The sequence below is a fragment of the Triticum aestivum genome, chromosome 6A (assembly GCF_018294505.1).
Source record: "Triticum aestivum cultivar Chinese Spring chromosome 6A, IWGSC CS RefSeq v2.1, whole genome shotgun sequence".
In the NCBI taxonomy this organism is placed as follows: Eukaryota; Viridiplantae; Streptophyta; class Magnoliopsida; order Poales; family Poaceae; genus Triticum; species Triticum aestivum.
Genome location: NC_057809.1, coordinates 33163721 through 33182024, shown reverse-complemented (window position 1 = coordinate 33182024; position 18304 = coordinate 33163721). Strand labels below are relative to the sequence as shown.

Here is an 18304-nt window from a genome sequence, read left to right as displayed (position 1 = left end):
CATCCGGTCAGGTTGTGTTGCTGAAGTTGTTGGATCTCGGTTGAGAGAGCAGACACTTTGTTGGCAAGATAGGGAGCTAGGTGCTAGTAGGACTTACCACACAGCAGGTGTGAACAACTATTTCAAGTTGCTGAGCATTTGAATGATGTAAACCGTTCCTGTCAAAGGTAGCAAATCACCTCCGCGAAACCTTTCTATGTAAATATATCATCATTACGTTTTGATAAATAATGTACTTGTGTCATGAAAGTTTAACAAAACTTGTCACAACAAAAGCAGGGGCTACTCAATTCAGAATCATCATATAAAACTCTGAAGCCTTATATATTACAGCAAGATGAAATGTGTAGAATGCAAATGGTCCGGGCAAATCACCTCAACACCAACCCAAATAGACAGCAATCCAAACAGAAATTACAAATACATCTCAAGCAATAAATCCAGGCAACAGTATGAGCCCAAGCGCGAAACAGGCACAGTTATCCGGGCCATTCCGACATAGCGGCGTAAGATCAACAGACCCTTTTCGGGATGCACATCTGACCTGTCATGTGCCAGCTTTCACCCCCATCATGATGCGCATACGGGCACGCCGGGGTGTACTCCTCCTCCATGACCAGGAGGTTCCACTGCGCATGCGGGTCATGAGTTGAGAACACGGTCCAGTCAGGAGTGGCGTTCTCGTACCTGCTATGCGTGACTCGGGCAAACTCCTCCACATCCTGGTTCTTCTCCATGTCATCCGGGTCGATATCAACGGTGAAGATGTCGCCGTAGGGCCTCTGCGAGTGCAACAAGAGCGGCAGCGACATTGGGTCAGCAGACACCGCGGCAAGATCTGCCGTCACGACGATGCTCCGCCCGTCCGGGCTGAAGACCGGGTGGTTCACGTGCCCGGAGAAGTCGTACCCGCTCCGGATTACCCTCACCACAGAGCGGTCGATTGCGTTCATCAGGTAAACAGCAAAGTACCCCGGGTCCATACCATGGTCGCGCTCCGGAGCGTCCGCGGGCTTGTCACGGTTTGACGAGAACACGATCCAGTCCCTGTCTGGCGACCACTGGCAGTGTGTGTCAATCCAATCCCCCTCTGTTATCCGTTCCGCTTCACCGCCGTCCTCCCCGATCTCTGCGTCCATCATGTATAGATTCTTGTACTTTTTGTCTCCCCCATTTCTTGTCGATCGGAAAACAAGTTTTGTCCCTGTACAAGCGTAAACACATAAATGTAAATATACAGCGGTCATTGTGAGAGGTATACAAAGTTATCACCATGCCAAGGGAAACAACATTCTTATTGAATGGACTAGAGAGGACTCATGGAGCCACTGAAGCAAGGCTGCGGTAGTGGTAATTCCTTACCGTCTGAATTGGTGGATGGGAACGCATTATTGAATTTTCCCTTCGTGAGCAGTCGCCGCTCTCGTGCACCACTCGATACGTGAGGGATGGCGTAGATCTCCAATATTTCGTTGGCTTTGAAAGACGGTCCCATACAGACATAAAGTATATCCTTTTTTTGGTTCCACACCGGTGAGAAGACGCCATCAGGACCATCCGTCTATATGTACAAGTACACAAATACAAACAGAGCACTCATAGTCAATAACAATCGGCCAGTCATAAACAGTCGTAACATCATCCATTCTTTTGAACCAAAAGGTAAAAGGACATGGTGTACTTACTTCGAAGACAACACGCATTCCGTCACTATCGGCCAGCCACACGGCTTTGAACTCGTTATCGACGAATGCAAGCTTGGAGCCATCTTTGGAAAATGCCGGGAATGCACCGGCAACCCTAAACAGACCAATATCTTCATGATGGGACTGCAGCTTGTCGAACCGCCTCGGGACATCATCTCCATGCTGCAGGAGACACAATGTTTTAGACAGCTTGAACGACATCACTACATACTCCATTCCAGAAAATAAGGTGCATCAATTTTCGTTACTCAAATATATGTATGTTTTACCAAGATTACAGAATAAAATATTAACATCCACAATACAAAAATAAATAAAACACGAAAATACTTCCCATGATGGATCTAATTATACAAATTTGGTATTATAGATATTAATATATTTTTCTAAAAACTTGCTCAAACATGCACAAGTTTGACTTCAAAAAACTAATACACCTTATCTTTTGGAACGGGGGGAGTATAATTAATGTAATGTAACTGTGCAAGTGTGTACTACTGAACAAGCAAATCATTGTGCATAGGGCATAGCCACAAGGGTAGGTACCTCGAGATGGTCGCTTTTGCAACGATGGTAGCCAATGTACTTGCCACCATCCATTACAAAGGGGTTGTAATGGTCGCCTTTTGGCTTGGTACACCGAGTGATTTGAAGTGGCTCCTCCGGCAAACCCATGTCAAAAACCTCGATGTGACGGTACTGCGCTTCAACACGGACGTCGGTGAACACAGACTTCTGGCGGATGGTTGCCACAGCCACTCTGCTCTCATCAATGGCTGCTGGAGTCACTGCATCGAATGCCTCCGGGGTCACACGGAGGGTCTCGCCGGTGCTCAAGTCGTGTCGAAATACACCCCAGTTATCCCCAACCTTTTTATGGAAAAATAGTACTGTTTCGCTTCCCCATGATGGCCAGCCAGCGTTCTCGATCACCCGCTCGCGCTCCAGATATGTGCTCTCTAGGTCCATCACGTAAATGTTTGTCAGCAAGTCTTTAACTTCACCATCCCATTTCTTTCCTTGGAACGAAGCCACTGCTACCCTCTTCCCAGATGGTGACACCGAGGGGCTTAAATCGGATGTCCCTGTTTGTGTATGTAGAATTAAACAGGTCAACCAAATATTATTTAAGCAGAAATTTAGCCATGCATCCAAGAACAAGTAGAAGTAGATCAAATTCAGAAAGGACTCAACTTAATTAGTCATTCATATATCCAGAGACAAGTACAAAGTAGTAGATCAAATAGCAAAAGGAAGATAAGATTCAACAACCAAATTACCTGGTGGAGTGAGGCGCTCAGTTTCGCCTGTTCTGAGATTAGTTTTGTAGACGACATTCCACGGGCTGCGGCGTTCTTGCACAGGCTCCTTCGTGGACACGAAGACGAGGTAATGGTCAGCTGTGTGGCCATCCACCTCGTAGCCTCCTGCGATGCAGCCGCTGTCCTCCAGACGGGCACCACTGAAAAAGTCGCCGCCATAGATGTCCCCCAAGGTGAAGACCCTGACTTCGTCGCCATCATCGAAGCGCAGGCCTATATGAAGAGTCTCGAGGTGGTGCTGTCTTTCAGAGACGAAGACGAGGCCGGTGAGACGGCCCGAATCGATGGCGGCTTCTTCAACGTCTTCAGGAGCCAGATCTAGGTGCTTGACGATCGACTTGAGGGCCGCAGATGGAATGGGTTGGCAGTTGTAGTTGTACGACACGCCATCCGTCAAGTGCCGCTCCTCCTCCCTTGATGATGCTGGAGCTGGACAGCAGAATATGTCGAGGGGCACCGGAGGCCTGTAGCACGCAAAGAAGGCGATGCTTCCTCTGCTCTCGCCCATTTTGACAATGCTGGTGATGATGAGAAGTATGAGTCTAAGCCAGCGATATGGAACTATATATGGAATATGGCAGAAAGTAATGCAAGGTATTAGTATAAAGCTTGGAGCTTAGTGGTATGGGACTCCACAATATGCGACCCACAGGGCCAAGTAGCCTCTTTGTTAACTATTGCATACTTGTACGCCATCGTAGTTTGCTCAACTGTCAGCGCGTTGTGTGCAACCACCAACAATTTAAAACGGGCATCAGTTTGATATATTTCAATGTATTTTGGTTGTGTAAAACAACTGCAGACGCGGTTGTGCATATATTATCAAATTTGCAGCACTACCTTTCCATACAGGTCATTCTTCAACATTTCTTGGTCTAGATATACTGATGATGGTGGGGTCCTGTGATATTCTGCTGACAGTGATATACTGATACATTGGCAATCACTTGATATAGCGGCAATCAGGAGAGCAGCTTGTATTCTTTCTTACCATTTCCATTTCTGCAACTTACATTGACAGTCGAGATTCTTTGATGCTTGCCAGCATATCCATGTATTGCATGAAACTAAGTTTTGTCTTCTCTCTCCAGGTGGAATTAATATATCACCCAATTGGTGAGTTGCCAGCAACATCTGGATCAGCATCTAGCAGGGTTGACTTGCACCATAATCATATTATTTTGGCCATGTGGATAGATCTTTCATCAATGCTATTTCTCACACTCAATCGATGGTCATCATCAGTTCATCACACATTTCTTTTATCATTCAATGAGACACTAATTTTTTCCCTAGCATATACTATTACTCTGATTATCCAGGAGCCTGGGACTTCAACAAAGTAAACAAAATTATGCTCAAATGTGCTTGTTTCATATTTTCCCTTCTCATCTAAAAAGAAGAAAAAACTCAGTGTTCAATTTTTCTAGCCACTTCAAAGGACCACAGTTGATATCCAGCGGCACTTCCGATCAGTTTAAAATTGACCAGCCACTTGGTCATGTACAGGTATCTCCTCAAGTCAGGTCTGTGTGAGTGGATCTCACAGTTTCCATGGTCCATGAGCTCTTGCAACAAGCAATCGAGCATGTGCAATTCTTGTGAAGTCAATACTTGTGAATAGTACTCTTACCATTTGTCTATCGTTCAATGAGACTAATTCTTTCCCTTCAGCATAGACCGACGGTATAGTTACCTAGGAGCCTAGGACTTGATCAGAATAAAGACAAACCAAGATCAAATGTGATGGTTAATTCGTAATTTCTCCCCTCATATGGAAGGAACTGACAGTGGGTATCCAGCAATATTTTCAGTTGGTTTCAAACAAAACGGTCACTTAGTCATTTACCCCTTAAGCCTTATAATTAGTTTAGTAGGTCAATTGTGACTCTGTTTAGATGGATCTCGCAATTAACATGGGTTCATGTTAGCACTTGACAAGCAAGTGAGACTTTTTGAAGTCAATACGTGTGAACTGTCATCTCTCATTTGTTTTATCAGTCAATAAGACTAATTCGTTTCCCTTTAGCATAAACTGACCTTAATTAGCAGGGAGTCTGCGACTTGATCAAAGTAGAGAAAAGGCATGCTTGATTTCCTAAAGGGATGGGCTCGTAGTCTCAGTGGGGGGTATAGGAAAGAAAAAGAGGGCTTACTTCAGTTGATTGATCAACTGGATGTTAAGGCAGAACTAAATCCACTGAGTGCAGCGGAAGCCGGAAAGGTCTATCAAGAGTGATGCTGATGAGCGGACCACTAAGCTTATGAGAGAAGAAGAGTTGAAATGGACCTAACATGCTATAGTGAAGCATGTTCAGGAGGGGGGAAGCAATATGAAGTACTTCCATTTTACTTGCAAATGGGAAGCATCGTAAAAAAAAGATCAGCTTGAGCAAGATGATGGCACCATTGGAGAAGCTCAACTCAAGGTGTATATTACTAACTTCTATTTCAGAAAACTGGTTAGGGTGTGTTAATAAACAACTAAAAGCTCAAATCTGGGTTGGAGTTTGTGCTTTAGTCTAATAATGTTCGAAAACTGGTTAGGGTGTATTAATAAACAACTAAAAGCTCAAATCTGGGTTGAAGTTTGTGCTTTATCTAAGGCTATTTGAAGGTATTGCAACAATATGTTTTTAACAATCAAAGAGCTTCTACTTTCCTGCAGGTTTGAACTCGGTGCAGCCACTTGGAAATGATCTGCACTGGATCCTACGTGATCCTTAGTTCAACCTGTGGAGGCGCCGGCTACACTGGATTCTGGGTGCAGCCACTTGGAAATGGTTGCTCAGGCTTTGTTCAGCCGATTTGGTTGGCTGCATAGTCATATGATAACCACAGATGGAAAAAGTTAAATGCAATTTAGCAACCACCAAAGTAAAACAGAAAACACCCACCAAGGAAACTAAAGGAAAAGGAAAATATTGCATTGTGATACTAGTAACAGATGGTTACCTGCTCAATCAAACAACATCAAAGCACTTCCACTGGGGCAAATGAACTTTTTGTGCAAAATTTCAGCTCCACCATGTCCACCATCAACGCCCGTGTCTGCAAGATTAAGAAGTCAAAGAACCATTGAAATGCAATGAACAATGAATAGATACGAGCGGGCATGAGCAGGGTATTTAGATAAACTCACTTGAGAAAAGCAGCTCAGGTTTGATGCAACATTACGAAAAAGATAAACCAAACAACACCTACTAATAAATAAATCAAATATTCTCATTACAATATATACTCACTAATATCGTAAATTGAAGAACATACATACTTAGACTGTTCACTGATTAGAAGGTAGGGGTATCTAAAATTACTATTAAGCTCATTCCATGCTATATCAGACAAGAATGAAATGTACCCATACTTATAAATTCTGGCAACAGATGTGATAATGAGTATTCATATTTCGATTATCTTTGTAAAATTTTAGCCTGAATTCTCCTGCACAAATGAACTTACTAGCTGCATCAGGACTCTTCTAAATGTTACAAAAACTATTTTGTAAAATATGAAACCAAGTCATTATTATGGATTTAATAATATCAGCAAGGCAAAGATAATAATATCGAAACAATGAAATATAACCAATTTTATGCTTCATAATGTGCCAATTGAGCTACCTATTTGACACTTGACTTGGTTCAAGCTAGTTTCAAAAAAATTATAATTAAGCCGTGTACCTAATACACTCGGCTATGCCGATTTAAACTCGGTTTATATATAAAAAGAGGCTTGTAGCACACGGCTTACTAGGTACAAGCCGGGTGCAAACCAAGGGCCGAGGTGAGCAGCCCGGTTTATATATAAACCGAGGGCCGTCGTGGGCCACCAGCGGTATGTATACGCATGTATGTCCCTTTGTAAACACTGAACAATGACGAGAAACAAGCGAAAAGAAGCAGGCCCGATTCGAGCTTGCGGCAATGCACCGGTTTTGTGTGCGCATGTGTAAATAAACGAAAAGAATCAGATTCAGGAGCTGTGTACGTGTGTTCCTTCCGGCAAGAATCAATTATCTTGACGCTGCTGCTCCTCCGCCGCCGCCGGCGCTCCCTACTTCTGCTACTTTGCTGCTCGCTGTTGCTACTCCGCTGCTGCTGCTCGCTTGCCGCCGCCGCTGCTCCCTAGTGCTGCTGCTGCTGGCGAGGAAGGAAGAGGGGAAGAGGTGGAGATGAGGACAAGGAGAGAAGAGGGGACGAGGACTAGCTTGGCCGAGAGGAGGAGCAGTGGCAGCGAGGCGAGCCAGAGGAGGAGCTGCGGCGGCTGCGTACTGGAGGAGAAAAGAGATAAGGAGAGTGAGAGATGGGACAGATAAGATATCTACTCAGGGCCGTCCGATTAAGCCGAATCCAACGGTCATAAGAGCATGGTTAATAGTACGGCCAGCTGATGTCTATATGATGTTGTCATGTCATCTATAGCCAACCTTGTAGCCTTATCTCAAAAAAAAATCTTGTAGCCTTCAAGTACTCCCTCTGTCCGGAAATACTTGTTATCAAAATGAATAAAAAGGGATGTATCTAGATGTATTTTAGTTCTAGAGACACCCTTTTTTGTCCATTTTGATGACAAGTTTTTTTGGACGGAGGGAGTATAATAATAAGATACAAAGATGTGCTACCTCATTAATAAATGGTCCACCTTCCACTCTCACATAGTGCCTACGAGCACGTGCTGCAGCCGGCTCTTATTCTGTAGCCGGCTCCTCTTCTTTCCCCTCCATGTCCTGCTTACATAAACTTATTATACTTGCTCTAACTTGTAATCTATGGAAGGCCTATATTGACCAATCAAAATGCAAGGGTATAAGCAGTGTGTTTTTTCTTGGCGGCACTCAGCTTATAATAGGTGCTCACAGCCGTCCAACTAAGTAAATCCAACGGTCATGACGCGTAAATCCATGAAAGACCTGCATCGACCAATCAAGATGCAAGATTGTAAGCCAAGTGTTTTTGGAGACACTCGATTTATAATGAAACAAGCCTGGTGCATAAAAAAAAAGAACCATGAAAGACGAAATCGTCGAAATCAAAATCGGTAATTCCAGTCACTTTCCATATCAAGCAGACATTAAAGGAAATCCACAGCTAACACCACGTACAACATAGAAAAAACACCGAGCGTATTTGTGTATGAGCCTTAGATGGAATTGGCGTCCGACAAGTAAATGCAGGCAACCACCTCGTGTATGATGTTTGTCTTTGCATACCAAAACCACCTGGAAGTGGTGGATGTCTCCGGAGCGGAGCGCCGCCCGTTGATTGAGGTGTTCTACCAACTGAAGGGCCCCGTGGGGAGGGTAGTCCGACGCTGGTCGCCGTTGACAGGGTCCCAAACTAGGACCTTTTTTCGCTAGGGCGTTGAAACTCGTGGGCATCAAGGAAAATAAATCTGCCCTGGCGTCGTACATCATGTGCTAGTCAAACTGCAAGGAGAAGAAGCGCGGACACGATTGGGGGCCTCCAGCATAGGCATGTAGAAGAGCCCTAGGAGGCGGAGAAGGATCTCAGTGAGCAGGTTGTCATCGACCTGCCGCCACGTCGCCGCCGAGTGGCTACAGCGGCAAGGGAGGCGGCAGTTGGTGCGAGATGCAGTTCAGATGACCTAAAGCCCAAAATTCTATATTTTTAGACAGAAAACAAGAGAAAACCCACGACACTATAGTAAGAAAAAAGCCCACCACGCACAACCGTGTATAGGCAGAGAATTCATCTTTAATCTAAAAAAAGGCCCTCAAAAAAATCTTTATAGTCTGAAAAAAGAGACAGAAAATCCTTATTTGTATTGTTGCTCTATAAGAAATCTTATGACTATGGTTTTCGTTTCACTATTCTTTTTAAATTGCATAGTTTTTCCATTCACTACAATCACTGTACTGAACCCAGTTGAAGGAGAAGATTCACTCAGTTTTTTCTCTAAAAAGAAGAAGATAAAACATTAATTCCATCTCTAGTCTAGTAAAAAGAGAGGGCTCTGCGGTGCAAGAGTCACTCCATTTTTTCTTCAAGTCTAGAATGAAATAAAATGCAATGTTCGCCAGTGCACTGCACTGAAGCACACAGGCATACATTGTCTGTATGTTTATATTCCATCTCATAAAAGATTTTTAATTGGGTGTGGCTAGGTCTCAGCCGACTGAGACTTCGCGAAGTCGACGTCAAGTGACATAGTGTATAAAAGGAAAAGAAAAAAACGAAAAAAAAACTTAGCACAAATCTCCATGCAAGATCAAAGGAATATAACATCGACTAAGACTTCGTGAAGTCTCAATCGACTGAGATTTAGCAGCACTGTTTTTAATTCATATGTTATTCCACAGAAAGAAGATAAATTGTCCCAGTAGCAGCATTGCTACTGAATGGGTGCAAATTATTTCGACTCATAAAAGCATCATGGGAGTTTTGAAATACAGTTTCAAACACAGGAGCAGAGTTCTTGTGGGACATGAGCAAACGATGCTGAGAAGGATATGTGCACACAAAAAAATAGATGCAAAGGCAAGCAAATGAACTGCAAGATTCAGAGTGAGATGGCTAACACTGTGGCACTAACCGAGGAAGTTAAATTTCTCTTCACCTCTGACAGCAAAACCACATAATGTCTACAGAAATCACATAATAGACGTAAGTTCACTGCTTAAGAAATTATTAATTCCAAGTTACAATTGGCCAGGACATGTTTAATCCCTACAAGTGCACATCATCACAGTTGACCAGGGCATGATAAATAGAAGATCAATTCCCTTGTGGAGCACATCACAAGCCGCATGCACAGCATAGAGAGTAGATAAACATACAGCAACTAATCCATTTTCTTCATTTCTGACAACGAAACTTTAACTCTTGTTACCTGCAGAGCAACCATTGTTGTCAGATAAACCGAATTGCAGTACTCATTCACGCAGAAGCCATTGAATTTATCTAACATTTTTTTTGTCTGATTCAGACAGTAGGCACTAGCTACAACAATACGGAGATTGTTCTCTAAAAGAACATTATGGAGATTGTTTCAAGAGCTCAAGGTTGAATCGACTCAACAATTTTGGACACAACCAACTGTACAAAGAGAGAACAGAAATAGAAAGACAGTTAATTTGTAGCTGCACACCTTCAATTTCTCAGGCTTTTGGCTACATCTAGTCTCAGTAGAGCCTAAATGGTTGGTGCTTCAGATAAATCTATTAGAACATCCTATAGCTTGACAAATCTTGTGAAACTTTCTTTCTAATCATGGGCATATGAGGGGCACATGGAGAAACAGAGCAGAAACATCTGGTTTCTAGCTCATAAGCATACTCTTAGAAACGTACGAGCTAGATAATCACTAACACCTACTCCCTCCGTTCCAAAATAGATGACCCATCCTTGTAAAGTTAGTACAAGGATGGGTCATCTATTTTGGAACGGAGGGAGTAGAATTTAATCAAATTCATGCAGTAGAAAATCATGCATCATTTTATTCATTGATACTTCCTTCCAACCAAACAGAGGACTTTTTTTTCACTCTGCGCAATATCAAAAACGAAATGTTGGAACAGGCAACTACTTGTGAAGAGGGCAGTGTTTAATATATGAATCTAGTCATGTCATTTTTATCATGCGTTCAGTACAAAAATTGTTAAACATCTATAATGACCGAAATCGAAGAAATCAGACTGCACACAAACCACAACACAGCCAGCATGTAGCTTGGATCAGACAAACTATATTGGGTATTATGGTTGTTAGACTGATAAACAGAGACATGTTGAGAAAAATACTTAACCAAAACACCTAAGATTATAATAACTGTACAATAACTGCAAGTGGTCATTAGGTATGATAATGATCCTGCATGAGCAATAATGTGAAAATGTTTCCCTAAAAAGCAATATGTGAAATGGCAAACCCATATAAATAAAGAAAGTTTCAAGCCAAGTGCTGAGGTGTTGTTAGTCATCAACTATTTGCATTGATGGAACAACAAACAAATCATCCTCAAACTTGACAGACCCATAACCACAGAAAAAAAAAAGCAATGCAATGTAGCAACCAGCAAAAATAAAAATAAAGGGAAAATATTTCATTCTGCTACTACTAACAGATAGTAGCTGCTCAAGCATTTCATCACGTTAGAATGTCTATCAAGACAAATCAGATTATGTATTGTACAAAAGTTTAGCTCCACAGGGTCCACCACCAATGCCCCCGCCTACAAGAATAATATGTTACGGAACCAATGATATTCCAACGAACAGTCAAATAGGTGCGAGAGGACATTAACAAGATATTAAGATAAGCAGAATGCTGTATTTTGAGAAAATAATTCATGCCTCGTGCAAAATTAGGAATAGATAAATAAAATAGCAGATAGGAAGGAAAAATATCTAAAGTTACACTTAAGATGGTCCATGCCACATTGGATAAAAATGGAACATGCTCATACTAATAAATGTTAGCAATAGAAGTGATCATGACTATTCATATTAAGATTATCTTTAAATAAATTTAGCCTGAATTTCTAGCAAATGGACATGTCACTTGCAGCATGACTCTTCTAAAAGTGAAAAACTAATTTGTAACCATCAAACCTAGTCGCCATTGGGGATTTACTATTACTGGCAAGATCGACAAGATAACCATATTGAATGGAAGAAATATAACCAGCTTTGAGCTTCAGAATGTACCAATTGAGCTACCTATTTGACATTTCAATTGGTTCAAGCAAGTTTCTCATGTAACTGTCTTCAATTTCAAAACACTGTGTATCTCATCTTGAGTAACATTTGTACTGCAGCAATGCACTAATACCACCATTATGAAATTCTTGAGTATGTCTATTGGTCCATAACAAAAAATTAGTTCGAGTACTCTACATAATACTATTTGCAAATCTTTGTGTTGTTTCATTCTATGGACGTCCTAGATTAAACAGGTGAAAGTACACAATTCAACAGTAATAATCCAAGAACATCAAATAACTTGATTTATTTTTACCTGCAGTATAGACACCTTCAAATGGACAACAGCGATACCAGTCATGGGATTCGAAAAGTTTCTTGAACTGCAATGATTCAAACTGGACCGTGAAGATGCCGACAGACGTCCACAATAACACCACATTATTGTCCTCTGCAAACCCTAGTATCGATGGGTACCCTATCTCCATCTCTGAATTCAAGGAAAGTAACTTGTCGAGATCAATACTTCTTCCCAGCACCCATGAAGAAACACCCTTGCAGTCGGTCTTCCTCTTCCATAATTGGGCACAAAAGCCTCTCAGGAAGAGGAAACCAAGGCCAGCACCCTCTGCCGGCATAACCCAAATATTGCCTTCGCCCATGTCTCGAGTGTTCCCCACTGGCATGGGTATTAAAGCCAGGCTCCGCTTATCCAAATCAAATTCAAGGATTTCTTGCGAATTCCCATAAAGCAACCAATAAAAGGAACCCCCAACCATCACAGCAGGCATGCCCGTGTAAACCATGGTGAGAAAACCAGAATCCTCTGGTGGAAGCGGTGTTGAGATGAGCCTGTCCCATACACCGGTCAATGAAGAGTAAACAGAGGCTACCGCTTGTGTGCTTTGAATGTCGCTGTTGCCTACCAAGACCACCTGGAAATGGTGGAAATCTCCGGGAGCACGAAGCACCGCCGCGCCGATCCAGGTTTTCTCCACGGCGAACCCCGGGGGAATGTCCAGGCGGTGCTGGTCGCCGGTGAAGGGGTCCCACACCAGGAGCTGCTTCTGTGAGTCGTGGAAGATGAGTACGAGGCCATGGCGGCATCCGAGGATGTGGAAGCGGTCGCCGGCGGCGATTGCGAAGGGGAAGCGGGATTGCGGGGCGCGATTGGGGGGCTCCAGGGTAGGCTGGAAGCGAACCTCGCAAAAATCATGGACGAAGCAGCCGAGGAGGGGAGGGTTTCTGCGGTGGTGCGCGCGGAAGCGGCGGGAGAAGCCGGGGTCGGAGGCGAGGCTGCGCCAGAACTTGCAGACGGCGGAGGCGCGGGGGAGGGATGAGGGCTGCGGGGGGAGGCGGAGGAGGATCTCGGCGAGCAGGTCGTCGTCGTCCAGCGGCGCCGCCGCCGAGGAGCGGGGGCTGCTCATCTTCTCGCGGCGGCTGGGGGCGGCGCGGCCTGGGAAGAGTGAAGTGTGAAGAGCAGAAGCAGGCTCTGAAGTGGGCTACAGACTGAAGCCCACGATTGATTTACTGCACCTCTTCACTGTTTTTGAAATTTGGGAGATAAAAACCTCAAAGAACCCTATAATAAAAAGATAAAAACCTAAACAGTAACATAGTGATAAATGGAAACCATGCTTGTAAAAAAATGGGGCGATGATAGGCGCCGGTCGCCGTGCTGTCTTTCGATTTGCCCGCCCCGAGCCATTGGCTCCTTATCCACCTAGGTCATCTTCTTCCTTCCCCCGCTTTGCTATTGTCTATCGTTTTCCTCCACACGTAGGTCGCCGCATTGTGGCCACCCCTCTCCTCCGCTCCCTGTAGCCCCCATTCCTGCCCTCACCTGTTTGCCACGTCCTCCGGGACGCTCGCAGACGACACTGAAGTGGGCTACGGACCGAAGCCCGCAAGTCTAAAGCGGATTTGATTTGGTGCACCTCTTCATGGTTTTGGAAATTTGGCAGATAAAATCCTCAAAAGCCCCTAAAAATATAAAAATCTTAAATCAACATAGTGATAAATGGAAACCGTGCTTGTAAAAAAGTGGCCACTTGTATTCTGCAGAAGTGGTGTTATTTGTTTCAGAAAGTAGCTCTTCTTTTGAAGGCTTTCAGAACGTAGCTCTATTCCTATAGAAGTTCTTTTGGTTTCATAATATGTACGTCAACACAAAATTTAACCGATGCATATTTTATGTTTGTGTGTTGTAGAAGAAAGACAAATAAGTGGATTGCTATTTGCTATTATGAGCCTACAAAACCAAAAAAAAATGTACCTTAAAGCATATACAGTCGAACTCCTCAAATTGACCGGGCAGACACAGAACCACTGAGCGGACAGGAGAGAGAAAGAAAAATTGACCCAACCGGACCCCTCAAAGTCTCCTCAAATGCTCGGGTTGTCCGGCAGTATTCATATTACCCTCATGTACACTAGTAGAAAAGGGGGCTTTTGTCCCGGTTGGTAAGGCCGGTTTTCGAACCGGGACTAAAGGGTCGGTACTAATGCCTCTCCCCTTTAGTCCCGGTTCTTACACGAACCGGGACTAAAGGGCGCGGCCACGTGGAGCTCCACCTTTAGTCTCGGTTGGTAACAACAACCGGGACTAAAGGAAATTTTATGATTTTTTTTGAATTTTTTTTAAAAAAAATATTTTCAAATTTCTGAATTATTTTAACCTCTAGTGTGTAATCACCACCCCTCATCACTGCTCAATATATCCTCTAATCACCCCTCATCATTCCAAATCATCTAACTTTCCGAACGGTCACCCATCCTCCCACTCCCCCAGTCTGAGCACGCTTAACTTCCGGGTTCTATTCTCTCTCGTTTCCAAGTCTGCACTTGTTGTTTTCCTGACAATAGTAAGATGTCAATCTAACCTTCATGAATTTTGCTTGAGCATGAAGTGACACATTTCACTGTTTGAGTTTGAAACTATTTTTTTTAAAACAATAATTATTTAGTAACACTAATATTTCTTGAATAATTAGTTTGACCAGATTTGACCAAAATTCAAAATAACTGAAATAATTATTTAGTAACACTAATATTCTAGAATAATTAGTTTGACCATTGTTTGACGACAGTTTGACCATTGTTTGACCAGATTTGACTAGTAATTTTTTCGATTTTTTCCACTCTAGATCTTAAAAGCCCCGTAACTTTTTTTCTGTTAGGTTTTTGAGGATTTTGAAAATGTTTAACGGGATTCCTCCGGTTAAATTCAGATGTAACTTTTCGAGTAGATGATTTTTCATATAATTTTTTTTAATCCGAGTTCGTATGCAAAAGTTATGCCCATTTTACAAATTCCAGAGAGATTTTGCAAATAAAGTCGAAATTCATATTTGTAAATTTTCCCAACAAGTAGACCACATATCACATGGGAAACTTATTTTATTTTATGTTTTGACATTTCCATCATTTTCTTTTGTTTTTTCTAAAACTGAAAAGGCGGTCCACCGGGGGGGGGGGGGGGGGGGGGAGAGTTTGAAAATGGAACCTTTGGTACCGGTTCGTGCCATGAACGGTACTAATGCCTCAAAACCCATTAGTACCGGTTGGTGGCACCAACTGGTACTAAAGGAGACCTTTAGTCCCGGTTGGTGCCACCAACCGGGACTAATGGGCATCGCACCCTTTAGTCCCCGTTCGTGGCACGAACCGGGACTAAAGGGCCCAGATGAACCGGGACTAATGCCTTAGCCGCACGAACCGGGATAAATGCTCACGTTAGTCCCGGTTCTTGACTGAACCGTAGGGGTGGAAACGGATCGGATGCGGATCGGATAGTGCTCTTACCACTTCCATTTTCATATTTTCAAAATGAATACGAATCCGAATACGGATGTTATCGGATACGGATGCGGCTCGGATATTATTTAAATATGGATACGTATCGGATATTTTCTTAATTCGGAACGGATACGAATAATATCAACATATTGCTTAAGTAAATTAGTTGATAGCTATGTGACCTAAAATAATCAACTTGTGATATAAAATAAGTCAATGATAAATAGGTTTATGAATAAATACTGTAATGCATAATAATTTATAAGTTTAATCATATAAAGAGTAAAATTTGACCACTTATTTGGTTTTTATGTTGGATAATTGGAATATTGGGCCTAGGATTTTAAAAATTACCTTCCATAATCTTATTCGGATACGGATATATCCACTTCCGTATCCATATTTGTGTCAAAATCTTCTACCATATTTTATTTTATTTTTGTTTAATAAATTCGGATACGGATAATTTCAATTTCCATTTTGATTCGGATGCGAATATTTCGGATACGAATAGGCATTTTCTCGAATACGAATATCGGATATTTCGGATTATCTGCTACCACTTTCCACCCCTACTGAACCGGGACTAATGTGAAAACTGCCCCATGACCAAAGCTCTGTTTTCTACTAGTGGTATGAGGGAAACGAGCCAGGTTGTGGCCTAGTTGAGGAAAAATGATGCAAGAAATGAAGTACTCATGTTGTTTGGTTGCTTGCATGATGGTTGGTGGGGTTTGATAGAATACAAGCTCACACGTTTGGTAGTAGCGGCGTTCCGCATGCGCTATAAGAGAAGAATGCAGCCTGACACAGAAAGAAACGGATCTTTCTCATCTCATGGTCCGCGTGAAACTACATGAGTGAAAATGGCCAATTCGGTCGTACCTCCTCAGCCTGGTCCTCGAGTGCTTTAAACAAAGTGTAATGCTGGAAATTGATCTGAGCCAAGCAACCAAACACCGGACGAAGTATTTTTTATATTCATATGCAGTCTACCAACCACCATACAGCAAACCACTCATATTTTCATATGCACTTCTTGGCTCACCCGCACATGTATGAAAGCCCGTATTCTGAACCATGGCTCAGTCGTATTTCTCGGTGCATTTATTTCCAGCTAACCTAGCGAGACACTCACTAGCACCCATCTCCTCGCGTTTCTGCATGGTGAGGATAGCGAGACCCATCGCACCCGAGGCCCAAAAATTCACACTCAAAAAAGGAAGATAAAAAATCAGGGAGGGGTGTTTTGGTCCTAACGCTTCTAGATGAACAGTACCGAAAAAAGTGGTAAACTGTTTCAAAAAGATCTGATTTTTTTATAGCTGTTCATGTTAGTGTCGCAAGCATGCTTGACAATTTTCATACAAAACAAAGCAGTAGTGTTTCGTCGGTGAAAAAGTAAATTTGAGGTAACATTTGGTGTTCAAATTTATTTTTTTACACATGCCAAAATGTTTAACTTTTTTTCTTAAAACTTTGCAGGTAGCATTTGGATATAACTATAAACAACAACAACAACAACAACAAAGCTTTTAGTCCCAAACAAGTCGGGATTAGCTAGAGATGAAACTCATAATATCTCGCAACTAACTTATGGCTTTGGCACATGGATAGCAAACTTCCACGCGTCCCCGTTCATAGCTAGCTCTTTGGTGATACTTCAATCCTTCAGATCTCTCTTAACTGACTCTTCCCATGTTAAATTCGGTCTACCCCGTCCTCTATTGACATTCTCTGCACGCTTTAGCCGCCCGCTATGCACTAGAGCTTCTGGAGGCCTGCGTTGAATATGCACAAACCATCTCAGATGGTGTTAAACAAGCTTCTCTTCAATTGGTGCTACCCCAACTCTATCTCGTATATTATCATTCCGGACTCGATCCTTCCTCGTGTGGCCACACATCCATCTCAACATATGCATCTCCGCCACACCTAACTGTTGAACATGTCGCCTTTTAGTCGGCCAACACTCAACGTCATACAACATTGCGGGTCAAACCGTCGTCCTGTAGAACTTGCCTTTTAGCTTTTGTGGCGCTCTCTTGTCACAGAGAATGCTAGAACCTTGGCGCCACTTCATCCATCTGGCCTTGATTCAATGGTTCACATCTTCATCAATACCCCTATCCTCCTGCAGCATTGATCCCAGATACCGAAAGGTGTTCTTCTGGGGTACCACCTGGCCATTAAGGCTAACCTCCTCCTTCTCACACCTAGTAGTACTGAAACCGCACATCATGTATTTGGTTTTAGTTCTACTAAGCCTAAACCCTTTTGATTCCAAGGCTTGTCTCCATAACTCTAACTTCCTATTTACCCCCGTCCGACTGTCGTCAACTAGCACCACATCATCCGCAAAAAAGTATACATCATGGGATATCTACTTGTATATCCCTTGTGACCTCATCCATCACCAATGCAAAAAAGATAAGGGCTCAAAGCTGACCCCTGATGCAGTCCTATCTTAATCGGGAAATCATTAGTGTCGACATCACTTGTTCGAACACTTGTCACAACATTATCGTATATGTCCTTAATGAGGGTAATGTACTTTGCTGGGACTTTTGTGTTTCTCCAAGGCCCACCACATGACATTCCGCGGTATCTTATCATAGACCTTCTTCAAGTCAATGAACACCATATGCAAGTCCTTATTTTCCTCCCTATATCTCTCCATAAATTGTCGTACCAAGAAATTGGCTTCCATGGTCGACCACCCATGCATGAAACCAAACTGATTTTTGGTCACGCTTGTCATTCTTCTTAAGCGGTGCTCAATGACTCTCTCCTATAGCTTCATTGTATGGCTCATC

General features: G+C 42.9%; 2 protein-coding genes across 5 annotated transcripts; both read right to left on the bottom strand.

Moving 5' to 3' along the window:
• Positions 1-300: 300 nt before the first annotated feature.
• Positions 301-7319, bottom strand: LOC123131829 (uncharacterized). 3 transcript variants are annotated; one of them, XM_044551512.1, is made up of 8 exons: positions 7019-7319; positions 5984-6079; positions 3869-5844; positions 2987-3546; positions 2253-2791; positions 1686-1868; positions 1363-1561; positions 301-1204 (listed from the first exon to the last, which is right to left on the bottom strand). In XM_044551512.1, exons 3-8 carry the CDS (start codon positions 3883-3885, stop codon positions 513-515), a joined length of 2190 nt encoding a protein of 729 aa, XP_044407447.1. In that variant the 5' UTR covers positions 3886-5844; positions 5984-6079; positions 7019-7319; the 3' UTR covers positions 301-512. The 3 variants fall into 3 exon arrangements, with proteins under 3 accessions (XP_044407447.1, XP_044407448.1, XP_044407449.1); XM_044551513.1 differs by lacking the exon at positions 3869-5844; XM_044551514.1 differs by lacking the exon at positions 3869-5844 and having other exon boundaries at positions 5984-7300.
• Positions 7320-9646: 2327 nt separating this feature from the next.
• Positions 9647-13118, bottom strand: LOC123130148 (uncharacterized). Of its 2 annotated transcripts, none has more exons than XM_044550098.1 (2): positions 12007-13118; positions 9647-11221 (listed from the first exon to the last, which is right to left on the bottom strand). In XM_044550098.1, the coding sequence occupies exons 1-2, from the start codon at positions 13115-13117 to the stop codon at positions 11169-11171; spliced, it is 1164 nt and encodes a 387-aa protein (XP_044406033.1). In that variant the 5' UTR covers position 13118; the 3' UTR covers positions 9647-11168. The 2 variants fall into 2 exon arrangements, with proteins under 2 accessions (XP_044406033.1, XP_044406034.1); XM_044550099.1 differs by having other exon boundaries at positions 9647-9880.
• Positions 13119-18304: the final 5186 nt, after the last annotated feature.

Coding starts and splice junctions, on each gene's coding strand:
- LOC123131829 (XM_044551512.1), bottom strand. Junction 1,562..1,685: donor GAATGCGTGTTGTCTTCGAA/GTAAGTACACCA, acceptor TTGTACATATAG/ACGGATGGTCCTGATGGCGT. Junction 1,205..1,362: donor CCCATCCACCAATTCAGACG/GTAAGGAATTAC, acceptor ACGCTTGTACAG/GGACAAAACTTGTTTTCCGA.
- LOC123130148 (XM_044550098.1), bottom strand. CDS start 13,117: ATGAGCAGCCCCCGCTCCTCGGCGGCGGCGCCGCTGGACGACGACGAC. Junction 11,222..12,006: donor TGAAGGTGTCTATACTGCAG/GTAAAAATAAAT, acceptor TTATTCTTGTAG/GCGGGGGCATTGGTGGTGGA.